This window comes from Epinephelus lanceolatus, chromosome 7 (assembly GCF_041903045.1).
Source record: "Epinephelus lanceolatus isolate andai-2023 chromosome 7, ASM4190304v1, whole genome shotgun sequence".
In the NCBI taxonomy this organism is placed as follows: Eukaryota; Metazoa; Chordata; class Actinopteri; order Perciformes; family Serranidae; genus Epinephelus; species Epinephelus lanceolatus.
This window is the reverse complement of record NC_135740.1, coordinates 24,136,227-24,149,689: the sequence shown is the minus strand read 5'-3', so window position 1 is coordinate 24,149,689 and position 13,463 is coordinate 24,136,227. Positions and strand designations below refer to the sequence as shown.

The 13,463-nt window shown below is 42.7% G+C and overlaps 2 protein-coding genes and 1 pseudogene across 3 annotated transcripts; all 3 read right to left on the bottom strand.

Annotated features, from left to right (window-relative positions):
* Window positions 1–500: 500 nt before the first annotated feature.
* Window positions 501–3,886, bottom strand: LOC117261143 (protocadherin gamma-A11 pseudogene; annotated as a pseudogene). Its single transcript, XR_013491805.1, has one exon. The product of XR_013491805.1 is annotated as a protocadherin gamma-A11 pseudogene (transcript).
* Window positions 3,887–5,145: 1,259 nt separating this feature from the next.
* On the bottom strand, window positions 5,146–7,790 carry LOC117261144 (protocadherin gamma-A3-like). The gene has a single exon (XM_078169357.1). The coding sequence runs from the start codon at window positions 7,615–7,617 to the stop codon at window positions 5,146–5,148; it is 2,472 nt and encodes an 823-aa protein (XP_078025483.1). The 5' UTR covers window positions 7,618–7,790.
* Window positions 7,791–8,413: 623 nt separating this feature from the next.
* LOC144463856 (protocadherin gamma-A7-like) lies at window positions 8,414–11,531 on the bottom strand. Its single transcript, XM_078169628.1, has 3 exons — window positions 10,881–11,531; window positions 8,841–9,596; window positions 8,414–8,482 (listed from the first exon to the last, which is right to left on the bottom strand). The coding sequence occupies exons 1-3, from the start codon at window positions 11,283–11,285 to the stop codon at window positions 8,414–8,416; spliced, it is 1,230 nt and encodes a 409-aa protein (XP_078025754.1). The 5' UTR covers window positions 11,286–11,531.
* Window positions 11,532–13,463: the final 1,932 nt, after the last annotated feature.

Below are 13,463 nucleotides of genomic sequence, written 5' to 3'. Positions count from 1 at the left end.
TTCAACCGTTACATGCAAGCCTGTGAGACCATGTTCTCTCTCTCGTCCCTCAAACCTCTACACAACACAGAGAGCCTTCTTCACTGTATAGTCAGTCAGAGGATGGACTGAATAACGTCACAACACAGAAATTATTTCATTGACCAACAGCGTCCCTTAGAGTCGAAAAGATGAACATCCAACACGGTATCTTTCCAACTGAACAGCAAATAAGGCCCCTACCACAATAAACCTCTGATGCAGACACATGGAATACATCTCTACCTCCTGTGGAAATCACACTGGAATATATTTTCATAAAGGATTTGTACAGTAAAGCTCGTTTCAGGTCGGCACAATGTGTTATTCAAGAGTTTGTGTTAAAGTAAAACACACACACACACACACACACACACACACACACAAAACAACACTGCCAAGGAAATGTAATATAATTCTCAAACAATTCACATACTACTCACTCGATACGACATAAAAAAAGAGATGCACAACAGTGCAAGAAAAAATGCCATCTGGAAATATGCATGTTTAAACCCTTCAAGCACATCCATGATTTCATACAATGATTCAATGGCTTGTAGGGGTTTATCTATGTGAAAGTTCGGTGATTGCCTCTAAGTACGCTGATAGCCAAACAATCGATATTAGGACATGTTAAACAGTATGTGCTTTGCTAACACGGGAGAAATGCTCGTCACTTTAATATTGTTTAGCCAAAAGATGTGGGGGTTCCGGAGTCACCATTATGGTACTGCTAATCATTGAAATTTTCATTAATTTATTGCGACGACTGAATTCAGATTTAAACTCTCAAAGGTCACTTCATGCCTAATGTGAACCACACAAACAACATCTGTTTTTGCCAAGCGAGCACATTGTATCCACCAAATCAGAGCGTTATAAGTAAACTTATAAATATTATATATATAAATATATAATGCTTCTAAGCATTATATAAATGTGTATACATAGTCACCCAGGCTAACTGGGTGACTATGTGTTGTAACGTGTTTATTTTTATGTTGGTAACCATATGATGATTGTATGTATGTGTATGCTGACCCCTAGCTCCAAGTCAAATTTCTCTAAGGAGACCAATAAATAAATGAACTGAAATGAACTGAAACTTTGCGAACACACGTGTTGTTGAAACATTATTGATACAGCTTACTCTCCAGAAAAAATAATCAAGGCAAAAAAATATCAAAGTTACATAACAAAGTTCATATTAGATTCCACCAGGAACCTGTTTTTCTAAAGCTGTGTCTATGGAGACTTAAACAAGGATAGCACTTCAATTAGACGATGGCAACTGATGTGCTGTCCATGGTGCTTAAAAGACTGCATATAGTGCAACGGCTTTTATCAATGCAACTATATAAAGACAGAGAACAAAGGGGGGAGGCAGACGAAGCTAAAATATTTGACTCACCTCTAGAGGAGAGTCAGGTTCATCCAGGATGCTCTTGTCACTCTGTATCCGCTGCATCGTCCCTGTAGAACTGGGGTCCATTATCAGCACGTTCTGACTACCGGCTCTGCCGAACTTACAGTCACTCTTTCTGGAGTCCGTCGTCCTGCACACCTCGTAATTGTACACGTGTTGGAGAGTCCCTGTCCCCAAAGTGTCTGAGTAACGTGGTGGATAATATGGAATGACAGGGAGACTGGAGTGATACAGGATGCGAGACTGTCTCCATCTGTAGATCTTCACTGATATAATAACCACCAAACACGTGATGAAGAGGAAGGAAACTACAGCCAAAGCCAAGACTAAGTAAAAAGTCAGGTTGTCATTGTACTCCTTGTCGTGTGCAAAGTCAGTGAACTCAGACAGCACTTCAGGGAAGCTGTCCGCCACCGCCACGTTAACAATGACTGTAGCTGAACGAGAGGGCTGCCCGTTGTCCTCCACTATAACACTCAGTCTTTGTTTGACAGCATCTTTATCAGTCACTTGGCGGATAGTTCTTATTTCTCCATTCTGTAAGCCCACTTCAAACAGCGCCCTGTCTGTGGCTTTCTGCAGTTTATAGGACAGCCAGGCATTCTGTCCAGAGTCCACATCAACAGCCACCACTTTAGTCACCAGATAGCCCACATCTGCTGAACGAGGCACCATTTCAGCCACCACAGACCCACCAGTCTGCACTGGGTACAGCACCTGAGGAGGGTTGTCGTTCTGGTCCTGGATCAGTATTTTCACACTCACGTTGCTACTGAGTGGAGGGGAGCCTCCATCCTGCGCTTTGACTACAAGATGAAGCTGTTTGATTTGCTCATAATCAAAAGAACGAACCGCACTAAGAACTCCGCTTTCAGAGTTTAAAGACACATAAGTAGAAACTGGACTGCCACTGACTTGTGTGTCCTCTAAAAGATACGACACTCTGGCGTTTTGATTCCAGTCAGAGTCTCGCGCGCTGACAGCAAATATAGAAACTCCAGGGGAGTTATTCTCTGTGATGTAAGCAGAGTAGCTGCTTTTATCAAATAATGGGGCGTTGTCGTTTACGTCAGAAATTTTAAGATGTAATATTGTGGAGCTAGAAAGTGGGGGAGACCCCAGATCAGTGGCTGTTATTGTTATGTTATATTCTGAGACGGATTCTCTATCAAAATGTTGATCTGAGATCAAATTGTAATAATTTGTTAGAGATGATTCGATCTTAAAAGGAAGTTTACCATCTATGGAACATTTTATTTGACCATTATTCTCAGAATCTGCATCTTTTATGTTCAGTATAGCAATCGTTGTACCAGGACGCGCATCCTCAGACAGGGGGCTGGAAAACGACATAATATTAATAACTGGAGCATTGTCGTTGACATCAATAACATCAAAGATAATTTTACTTGTTCCGATTAAGCCACCCTGATCCTTTGCCTCTACTCTCACCTCGTATTTTCTGTCTCTTTCATAATCTATCTGACCAGACACAGAAACTTTTCCGGTGTTTTCATCAATACTGAAAATATTTCCTGCACTGCCTTTCATTTTAGACAAACTGTAAGTAATTAATTTATTTGAACCGCTGTCAGCGTCTGTGGCATTTACTGTCACAATACTGGTGCCTCTCAGTGTGTTTTCCATCACAGATGCTTTATACACTGATTGGTTAAAAACTGGTGCATTGTCATTGACATCTAAGACAGTAACATCTATATTAACTGTACCGGATCTCTGTGGTGTTCCTCCGTCAACTGCGATTAGTTTTAAAGACAGATTGGGATGTCGCTCTCTGTCTAAAGGCTTCTGGAGCACCATTTCAACATATTTACTTCCATCTGGATTTGCATGTTGCCTCAAAATAAAATTATTGTTTGGTGATAAAACGTAATCTTGCAACGCGTTTTGCCCCACATCTAGATCCTCTGCACTCTGCAGTGGAAACTGAACTCCTACTGCAGCTGATTCACTCATTTCAAAACTGATAGGCTTGTCGTTATTCGGGAAAACAGGAGCATGATCATTTATATCCAAAACCTCGACAGTTACTCTGTGCAGTTCCATTGGATTTTCTAAAATCACCTCAAAGCTGAAGCTACATGGTGTCACGTCTCCACAAAGCTGCTCTCGGTCTATTCTCTCATTCACCACTAGAATCCCTTTGTCTGTCTTCAGCTCGGTGTAGTGAATATTTTCTCCGGTCACGATACGGGCCCGCCCAGAACGGAGCCTCCTCAGATCTAAACCAAGATCTTGCGCTACATTACCGATAACAGAGCCTTTCTTCATCTCCTCTGGTATAGAATAACGAATCTGACCACCTACCATGTTCACCACATGAAGCAGCAATATAAGCAGTCCTATTTGCCGTGGCAATCCACAAAACAATCGCCATCTTGCGAAGATGTAGGCGAGGGATCCTCGAGTTGCCATCATGGCAACAAAGAATCAAAAAGATGATCGATATCCAGTTGATATGAGGGTAAAGCTGGCTATGATATATCCGCTTATTGCCTACATCTAAACAACTCTTCAGCCTTTACATGTAATTCTTTGAGACCATGTTCTCTCTCACGTCCCCTAAACCTCGACAGAACACACAGTGCCTTCTTCACTGTATAGTCAGTCAGGGGGTGGACTGGAAAACGTCACAACTCAGAAATTATTTCATTGACCAACAGCGTCCCTTAGAGTCGAAAAGATGAACATCCAACACGGTCTCTTTCCAACTGAAGCAGACAAACGGAACACATCTCTACCTCCTGTGGAAATCACACTATAATATATTTCCATAAAGGATTTGTACATTAAAGCTCGTTTCAGGTCGGCGCAATGTATTATTCAAGATCTTGTGTTAAAGTAAAACACACACACACACACACACACACACACACAAAACAACACTGCCAAGAAAATGAAATCTGTTTCTAAAACAATTCACATATAGCTACACGTGATGCTACATAAAAAAGAGAGGTATAATAGAGCAAGTAAAAATGTAATCTGAAAATATGCATGTTTGAACCCTTCAATCATGTCCGTAATTTCATACAACGATTCCATAGCTTCTAAGGGTTTCAGTACTTGCCTCTAAGTACGCTGATAGCCAAAACATCCATAGTAGGATATGTTAAACGGTATCTGCTGTGCAAACGCAGGAGGAAAGATAATCACTTTAATATTGTTCAGCCAAAAGATGCGGGGGATCCGGCTTCAGCGTTATGATATTGTTCAGCATTGATATTTTCATAAATTTATTACTGTGACTGTATTCCAATATAAACTCTTGGGGGTCACTTAATGCCTAATGTAAACCATACTGCCAGTATCATTCTATGCCAGGCGAGCACATTATATCTACCAAATCAGAGCATCAGTAAACTTTGCGCAGACACGTGTTGGTGAAACATTATTGATACAACTTATTCTCCCGACAAAGCACTAAGGCAAAAAAAATAAAAAAATAAAAAAAAAAATAATAATAATAATGAAATAAAGTAACATAGTAAAGTTCATATTAGATTCAATCAGGATCCTGTTCTTTCTGAAGCTGTGACTACTTAGACAAAAGCATAGCATTTCTATTTGGCGATGGCAAGTGATGTGCTGTCCATGGTGCTTAAAAAGACTGCATGTATTGCAACGGCTTTCATCACTGCAACTAGAAAGAGAGTAAAGGGGCCAAGCATACAAAGCTAAAATATTTGACTCACCTCTAGAGGAGAGTCAGGTTCATCCAGGATGCTCTTGTCACTCTGTATCCGCTGCATCGTCCCTGTAGAACTGGGGTCCATTATCAGCACGTTCTGACTACCGGCTCTGCCGAACTTACAGTCACTCTTTCTGGAGTCTGTCGTCCTGCACACCTCGTAATTGTACACGTGTTGGAGAGTCCCTGTCCCCAAAGTGTCTGAGTAACGTGGTGGATAATATGGAATGACAGGGAGACTGGAGTGATACAGGATGCGAGACTGTCTCCACCTGTAGATCTTCACTGATATAATAACCACCAAACACGTGATGAAGAGGAAGGAAACTACAGCCAAAGCCAAGACTAAGTAAAAAGTCAAGTTGTCATTGTACTCCTTGTCGTGTGCAAAGTCAGTGAACTCAGACAGCACTTCAGGGAAGCTGTCCGCCACCGCCACGTTAACAATGACTGTAGCTGAACGAGAGGGCTGCCCGTTGTCCTCCACTATAACACTCAGTCTTTGTTTGACAGCATCTTTATCAGTCACTTGGCGGATAGTTCTTATTTCTCCATTCTGTAAGCCCACTTCAAACAGCGCCCTGTCTGTGGCTTTCTGCAGTTTATAGGACAGCCAGGCATTCTGTCCAGAGTCCACATCAACAGCCACCACTTTAGTCACCAGATAGCCCACATCTGCTGAACGAGGCACCATTTCAGCCACCACAGACCCACCAGTCTGCACTGGGTACAGCACCTGAGGAGGGTTGTCGTTCTGGTCCTGGATCAGTATTTTCACAGTCGCGTTGCTACTGAGTGGAGGGGAGCCTCCATCCTGCGCTTTGACTACAAGCTGAAGCTGTTTGATTTGCTCATAATCAAAAGAACGAACCGCACTAAGAACTCCGCTTTCAGAGTTCAAAGACACATAAGTAGAAACTGGACTGCCACTGACTTGTGTGTCCTCTAAAAGATACGACACTCTGGCGTTTTGATTCCAGTCAGAGTCTCGCGCGCTGACAGCAAATATAGAAACTCCAGGGGAGTTATTCTCTGTGATGTAAGCAGAGTAGCTGCTTTTATCAAATAATGGGGCGTTGTCGTTTACGTCAGAAATTTTAAGATGTAATATTGTGGAGCTAGAAAGTGGGGGAGACCCCAGATCAGTGGCTGTTATTGTTATGTTATATTCTGAGACGGATTCTCTATCAAAATGTTGATCTGAGATCAAATTGTAATAATTTGTTAGAGATGATTCGATCTTAAAAGGAAGTTTACCATCTATGGAACATTTTATTTGACCATTATTCTCAGAATCTGCATCTTTTATGTTCAGTATAGCAATCGTTGTACCAGGACGCGCATCCTCAGACAGGGGGCTGGAAAACGACATAATATTAATAACTGGAGCATTGTCGTTGACATCAATAACATCAACTACGATTTTACTTGTCCCGGTTAGGCCACCCTGATCCTTTGCCTCTACTCTCACCTCGTATTTTCTGTCTCTTTCATAATCTATCTGACCAGACACAGAAACCTTTCCGGTGTTTTCATCAATACTGAATATATTTGCTGCACTTCCTGTCGTCTGAGACAAACTGTACGAAATGAGTCCATATGAACCGCTGTCAGCGTCTGTGGCATTTACTGTCACAATACCAGTCCCCTTCAGTGTGTTTTCCATCACAGATGCTTTATATGCTGATTGGTTAAATAGTGGTTCATTGTCGTTTGCATCTAAAACAGTAACATCTATATTTACTGTCCCAGATCTCTGTGGTGTTCCTCCGTCAACTGCGATTAGTTTTAAAGACAGATGGGGATGTCGCTCTCTGTCTAAAGGCTTCTGGAGCACCATTTCAACATATTTACTTCCGTCTGGATTTGCATGTTGCTTCAATATGAAATTGTCGTTTGGTGAAAAAACGTAATGTTGCAATCCGTTTTGCCCCACATCTCGATCCTCTGCACTCCAGAGTGGAAATTTTACTCCTACTACAGCTGATTCACTTATTTCGAGGCTGATAGATTTGTCTTTGTTCGGGAAGACGGGAGCATGATCATTTATATCCAAAACCTCGACAGTTACTCTGTGCAGTTCCATTGGGTTTTCTAAAATCACCTCAAAGCTGAAGCTACACGGTGTCACGTCTCCACAAAGCTGCTCTCGGTCTATTCTCTCATTCACCACTAGAATCCCTTTGTCTGTCTTCAGCTCGGTGTAGTGAATATTTTCTCCGGTCACGATACGGGCCCGGCCAGAACGGAGCCTCCTCAGATCTAAACCAAGATCTTGCGCTACATTACCGATAACAGAGCCTTTCTTCATCTCCTCTGGTATAGAATAACGAATCTGACCACCTACCATGTTCACCACATGAAGCAGCAACATGAACAGTCCTATTTGCCGTCGCAATCCACAAAACAATCGCCATCTTGCGCAGATGTAGGCGACGGATCCTCGAGTTGCCATCATGGCAACAAAAAATGAAAAAGGGTGATCGAAATCCAGTTATATGACAATAATGCTGGCTGTGATGTTTCCGTTTACTGGTAACATCTAAACTCGTCTTCAAGGTTTAAGTCTGTGCGACCATGTTCTCTTTTTCTTCCCTCAAACCTCTACACAACACACAGAGCCTTCTTCACCGTATAGTCAGTGGGAGGATGGACTGAATGACGACATAACACAGAAATTATTTCACTGACCAACAGCGTCCCTTAGAGTCTAAAAGCTGAACATCAAATAAGTCCCCTAGCACAGTAAAGCGCTGAAGCAGAGAACCTGAAGACATCACTGCATCATGTGAAAATAACACTGGAATGTTTGTCAAGCATTTGTAAATTAATGCAACTTTGAACTCGGCACAGCACTGTATAATGATAGTGTGCTTAAACACATAACACAAAAAAAACACCTGTCAAAAATAACAGAAAATTAAAATGCATTCTCAAACAATTCGCCTGCAGCACACTAAATGCTACAGGGGGAAAGCATATGGCAAATATGCAAGTTGAAAATTAAAAAAAACATATCAATGATCTTGTTAAAACAGCGATTTAATGGTTTGCAAGGTTTTATCAATAGAGATGTGTAAGTTGAGCACCCGCTTCAAAATACGTCGATTTAAAAAAGAAATAGTATTGGAGCAGCTTTAACGGTAACATAAAGTGCAAATGTATGAGGAGGGCTCATCATCTATTGTAAGGCTAAAACATGTGGGAGATCCGGGTTCTGCATTATGGTACAGCTCAGCATTGCTATTTCAATGTCACTGTTTCTTTCCTAAACTGTTCCAGGTGCCTTTATTGCTTACGACAACCATACTAACACCATCGTTCTATACAAAAAGAGCACACTGTATACAACAGAACTCAGAACTTCGGCAGTAAACGTTACACAGACACGTGGCGTCAAACCTTTAATACAACCGCATTATTTTCCGCAAAACGCATTCACGAGATATAACATAGCTACATAACAAACTTGAAATGAGATCCGTTCAGTAACCTCTGCCTTTTAATTGTGCATTTGTGAGGACTTTAACAGACGAAACACTTCCATAGGGCGATGCCAACAGAGGCACTGTCCATGGTACTAAAGGTGACTGCGTGTAGCGCTGCGGCTCTTATCAGTGGAACTAAACATAGGAAGAGAATAAAGGGGCCAGGCAGAAAAAGCAAAAATATTTGACTCACCTCTAGAGGAGAGTCAGGTTCATCCAGAATGCTCTTGTCACTCCGTATCCGCTGCATCGTCCCTGTAGAACTGGGGTCCATTATCAGCACGTTCTGACTACCGGCTCTGCCGAACTTACAGTCACTCTTTCTGGAGTCTGTCGTCCTGCACACCTCGTAATTGTACACGTGTTGGAGAGTCCCTGTCCCCAAAGTGTCTGAGTAACGTGGTGGATAATATGGAATGACAGGGAGACTGGAGTGATACAGGATGCGAGACTGTCTCCATCTGTAGATCTTCACTGATATAATAACCACCAAACACGTGATGAAGAGGAAGGAAACTACAGCCAAAGCCAAGACTAAGTAAAAAGTCAGGTTGTCATTGTACTCCATGTCGTGTGCAAAGTCAGTGAACTCAGACAACACTTCAGGGAAGCTGTCCGCCACCGCCACGTTAACAATGACTGTAGCTGAACGAGAGGGCTGCCCGTTGTCCTCCACTATAACACTCAGTCTTTGTTTGACAGCATCTTTATCAGTCACTTGGCGGATAGTTCTTATTTCTCCATTCTGTAAGCCCACTTCAAACAGCGCCCTGTCTGTGGCTTTCTGCAGTTTATAGGACAGCCAGGCATTCTGTCCAGAGTCCACATCAACAGCCACCACTTTCGTCACCAGATAGCCCACATCTGCTGAACGAGGCACCATTTCAGCCACCACAGACCCACCAGTCTGCACTGGGTACAGCACCTGAGGAGGGTTGTCGTTCTGGTCCTGGATCAGTATTTTCACAGTCACATTGCTACTGAGTGGAGGGGAGCCTCCATCCTGCGCTTTGACAGTGAATACGATCTGCTTGATCTGCTCAAAATCAAAAGAGCGCACTGCGTGTATCACTCCACTTTCTGCATTTATAGAAACATATTCAGAAACTGGAGATCCGCCGATCTCACACTCCTCCAAAATATAGGAAACACGGGCGTTCTGGTTTTCATCGAGGTCTTTTGCGTTAACACTTAGCACAGACACACCTGGAGAGTTATTCTCTGCGATAAATGCACTGAAAGTGCCTCGCGGAAACACTGGGGCATTGTCATTGACATCCGAGACCTTAAGATAAAAAGTTCTTTTAGTTGAGAGGGGGGGCGATCCTGCGTCTGAGGCAATGACAGTAATATTACACTCTGACAGATTTTCGCGATCTAATGCCGCATCAGTCATCAATGCATAATAATTTCTCACATTGGATTTAATTTTAAAAGGAACATTACCTTCAATCGTGCACCGTACTTGTCCGTTTTCACCCGAATCAAGATCTTTAACATTAATTATGCCAATGGTGGTACCAGCAGGGGAGTCTTCTGACACAGGACTTGTGAATGACATAACGTTAATTACCGGAGCATTATCATTTACATCGATTACCTCAATTTCAACTTTGCTGGAGTCTGTCAGTCCGCCTTGATCTTTGGCTTCAACCCTGAACTCAATTTTCTTGTCTTTTTCAAAATCGATTTCCTTTGCCACATATATTCTTCCAGTAGACTCGTCCATATCGAACAAGTCAGCTATTCCACCTTTTGACTTTGAAAAGAAATACGTTATCTTCCCGTTTGAACCGCTGTCTATGTCACTCGCATTCACAGTAACAACATGGGTGCCTGGTGGTGCATTTTCAATCACAGTGGCCTTATACACTGACTGATTAAACACAGGGGCATTATCATTGACATCTAGAATGTTAACATCTATATTTACTGTACCAGATCTCTGTGGATTTCCGCCGTCCACAGCCAACAGCTTCAGAGACAGGCGTGGCTGTTCTTCTCTGTCTAAGGGTTTCTGAAGCACCATTTCAGCATATTTACTGCCGTCCGGATTAACATGTTGTTTTACAACAAAATTCTCGTTCGGAGTTAATATATAATTCTGCAGACCGTTTTCTCCCACATCTGCATCGTCCGCACTCTCTAAAACAAAACGAGAACCAAGCACAGCTGATTCGCTTATTTCAAATTTCAGATGACTGTTTTCAAATGTGGGAGCGTTGTCGTTTACGTCCAGTACTTCTATGGTCACAGGGTGTAACTCCATGGGGTTTTCCAATAAAATCTCAAAGGTGAAGCTACACGGTGTTACGTCTCCGCAAAGCTGCTCCCGGTCTATTCTCTCATTCACAACCAAAGTCCCTTTGTCTGTCTTCAGCTCGGCGTACTGGATGTTTTCTCCGGTCACGATACGGGCCCGCCCAGATCGGAGCCTCCTCAGATCTAAACCAAGGTCCTGTGCGACATTACCGACAAGAGAGCCTTTCTTCATCTCCTCTGGGATCGAGTACCGAATCTGTGCCTCCGCTTGTATCAAAAAAATACATTGAAAAATACACAGATACAAAGCCCCTTGCAATCGTCCAAACAGTCGCCATCTTTCTCCTCCGTCTCGAGGATGTTCTTTAAATGCCATGTGAAAACAGAGTTCTGCAGTGAACCGAACAATGATATAAGGATTTCAACTCAAATAGGAAAAGGCATACATTCCAGGTTAATTTAGATTAACGTTAAACATGTAAATCAACCGTGTCTCCGATGAGCTCCAGCTCGTATGAAACACAGATCATCGTCTCTTGTGTAACGCACTGACAGGGGAGGGAACAGCACTGCCTCACACTGCACGGCACAATTGATTTACCAGACAACAGCGTCACTTAGAGGCTAAAATATGAAACTCGTATGTCCAGTTTCGGATGATATTTACTACAGTAACGGACTATTTGTCAATTAAAAACATTTTTTTGTCGTTCAATCTAATACACGGCATGCAATTGTTCTTAATGAATGAGGGAGAAATTAATCAATGTGGAGAAAAGGCTTTCGTTCATTGCCAGGAAAGCATCAGCCTAATATCTAAAATTCAAAGCTCTCTGTGTGCAATACAACCCCAAAAAGGTGCTGTTGTCTCGATAAAAGATAAACACAACCGAAGTGTCGGGTGTACTTAAAGAAATAAACAAGTAAAGACAAAGATAGTCTCACAAAATACCAGTTTGAAAGGAAGCTGTAGTATTATCCTCTAATAAATACTACTACTAGCTGCTGCTGCTGCTTATTATTATTGTTATTATTATTATTATTAATAATAATAATAATAATAATAAGTCATCAAGTTGTGAAATCAAAATCAACCAGTGTCTCTTCACAGTCAAGCCACAGCAACGCCCTCAAACAACATCAGTATCTCAGTGCAAAGCAGCACCTCAGCACCATGGACAGCGACAGTGCTGCAGAACAGACCATTTGTCCGTAAACACCACACTGCAACGTCATGGTTTTAAAATGCCTACTATTCGATCTATATTAGTTGTGTCAGTGCAAACCTATGGACGTGAACCTCCTTTCAGCATTTTAGAAAGCTCAGATGTAAGAGCTAATACAGGTTGCATAAACAGAGCTACTTACCAGAGTAGACATGTGAGATACCGTTGATGACTGCTGCCCATGCTGCAGAGTTTCAGTTCCAGCGCCATCCATACTAAGCAAACTTTGACTCGGTTGCACACACTTGATGTCACTCTTTCTGGAGTCTGTCGTCCTGCACACCTCGTAATTGTACACGTGTTGGAGAGTCCCTGTCCCCAAAGTGTCTGAGTAACGTGGTGGATAATATGGAATGACAGGGAGACTGGAGTGATACAGGATGCGAGACTGTCTCCATCTGTAGATTTTCACTGATATAATAACCACCACACACGTGATGAAGAGGAAGGAAACTACAGCCAAAGCCAAGACTAAGTAAAAAGTCAGGTTGTCATTGTACTCCTTGTCGTGTGCAAAGTCAGTGAACTCAGACAGCACTTCAGGGAAGCTGTCCGCCACCGCCACGTTAACAATGACTGTAGCTGAACGAGAGGGCTGCCCGTTGTCCTCCACTATAACACTCAGTCTTTGTTTGACAGCATCTTTATCAGTCACTTGGCGGATAGTTCTTATTTCTCCATTCTGTAAGCCCACTTCAAACAGCGCCCTGTCTGTGGCTTTCTGCAGTTTATAGGACAGCCAGGCATTCTGTCCAGAGTCCACATCAACAGCCACCACTTTAGTCACCAGATAGCCCACATCTGCTGAACGAGGCACCATTTCAGCCACCACAGAGCCGCCAGTCTGCACTGGGTACAGCACCTGAGGAGGGTTGTCGTTCTGGTCCTGGACAAGTACAACAACTGTTGTGTTGCTACTTAGAGGAGGCGACCCTCCATCCTGCGCTTTGACTCGTACTTTGTACTCTTTGACTTGTTCATAGTCGAGTGAACGCAGAGACTGAATGACCCCACTCTCTGTATTAATGGAGAAATACGCAGACACCGGATTTCCATTAACTTCGCTGTCAATCAGAAAATATGATATCCGTGCATTCTGGCCCTGATCTGGATCAGTGGCGTGAATACGCAATAGAGCGACACCCGGAGAATTGTTTTCCATTACCTGAGTGCTGTAAACACTTTGGCTGAAAGCTGGTGCGTTGTCATTAATATCAGTGACGTCTAAAACGACAGTTTTCCTGCTAGATAAGGCAGGGAAGCCCTCATCTGTGGCAGTAAGAGTGATGTTGTACTGGGAACGCCTTTCTCGGTCGAGGTTTTGCTCC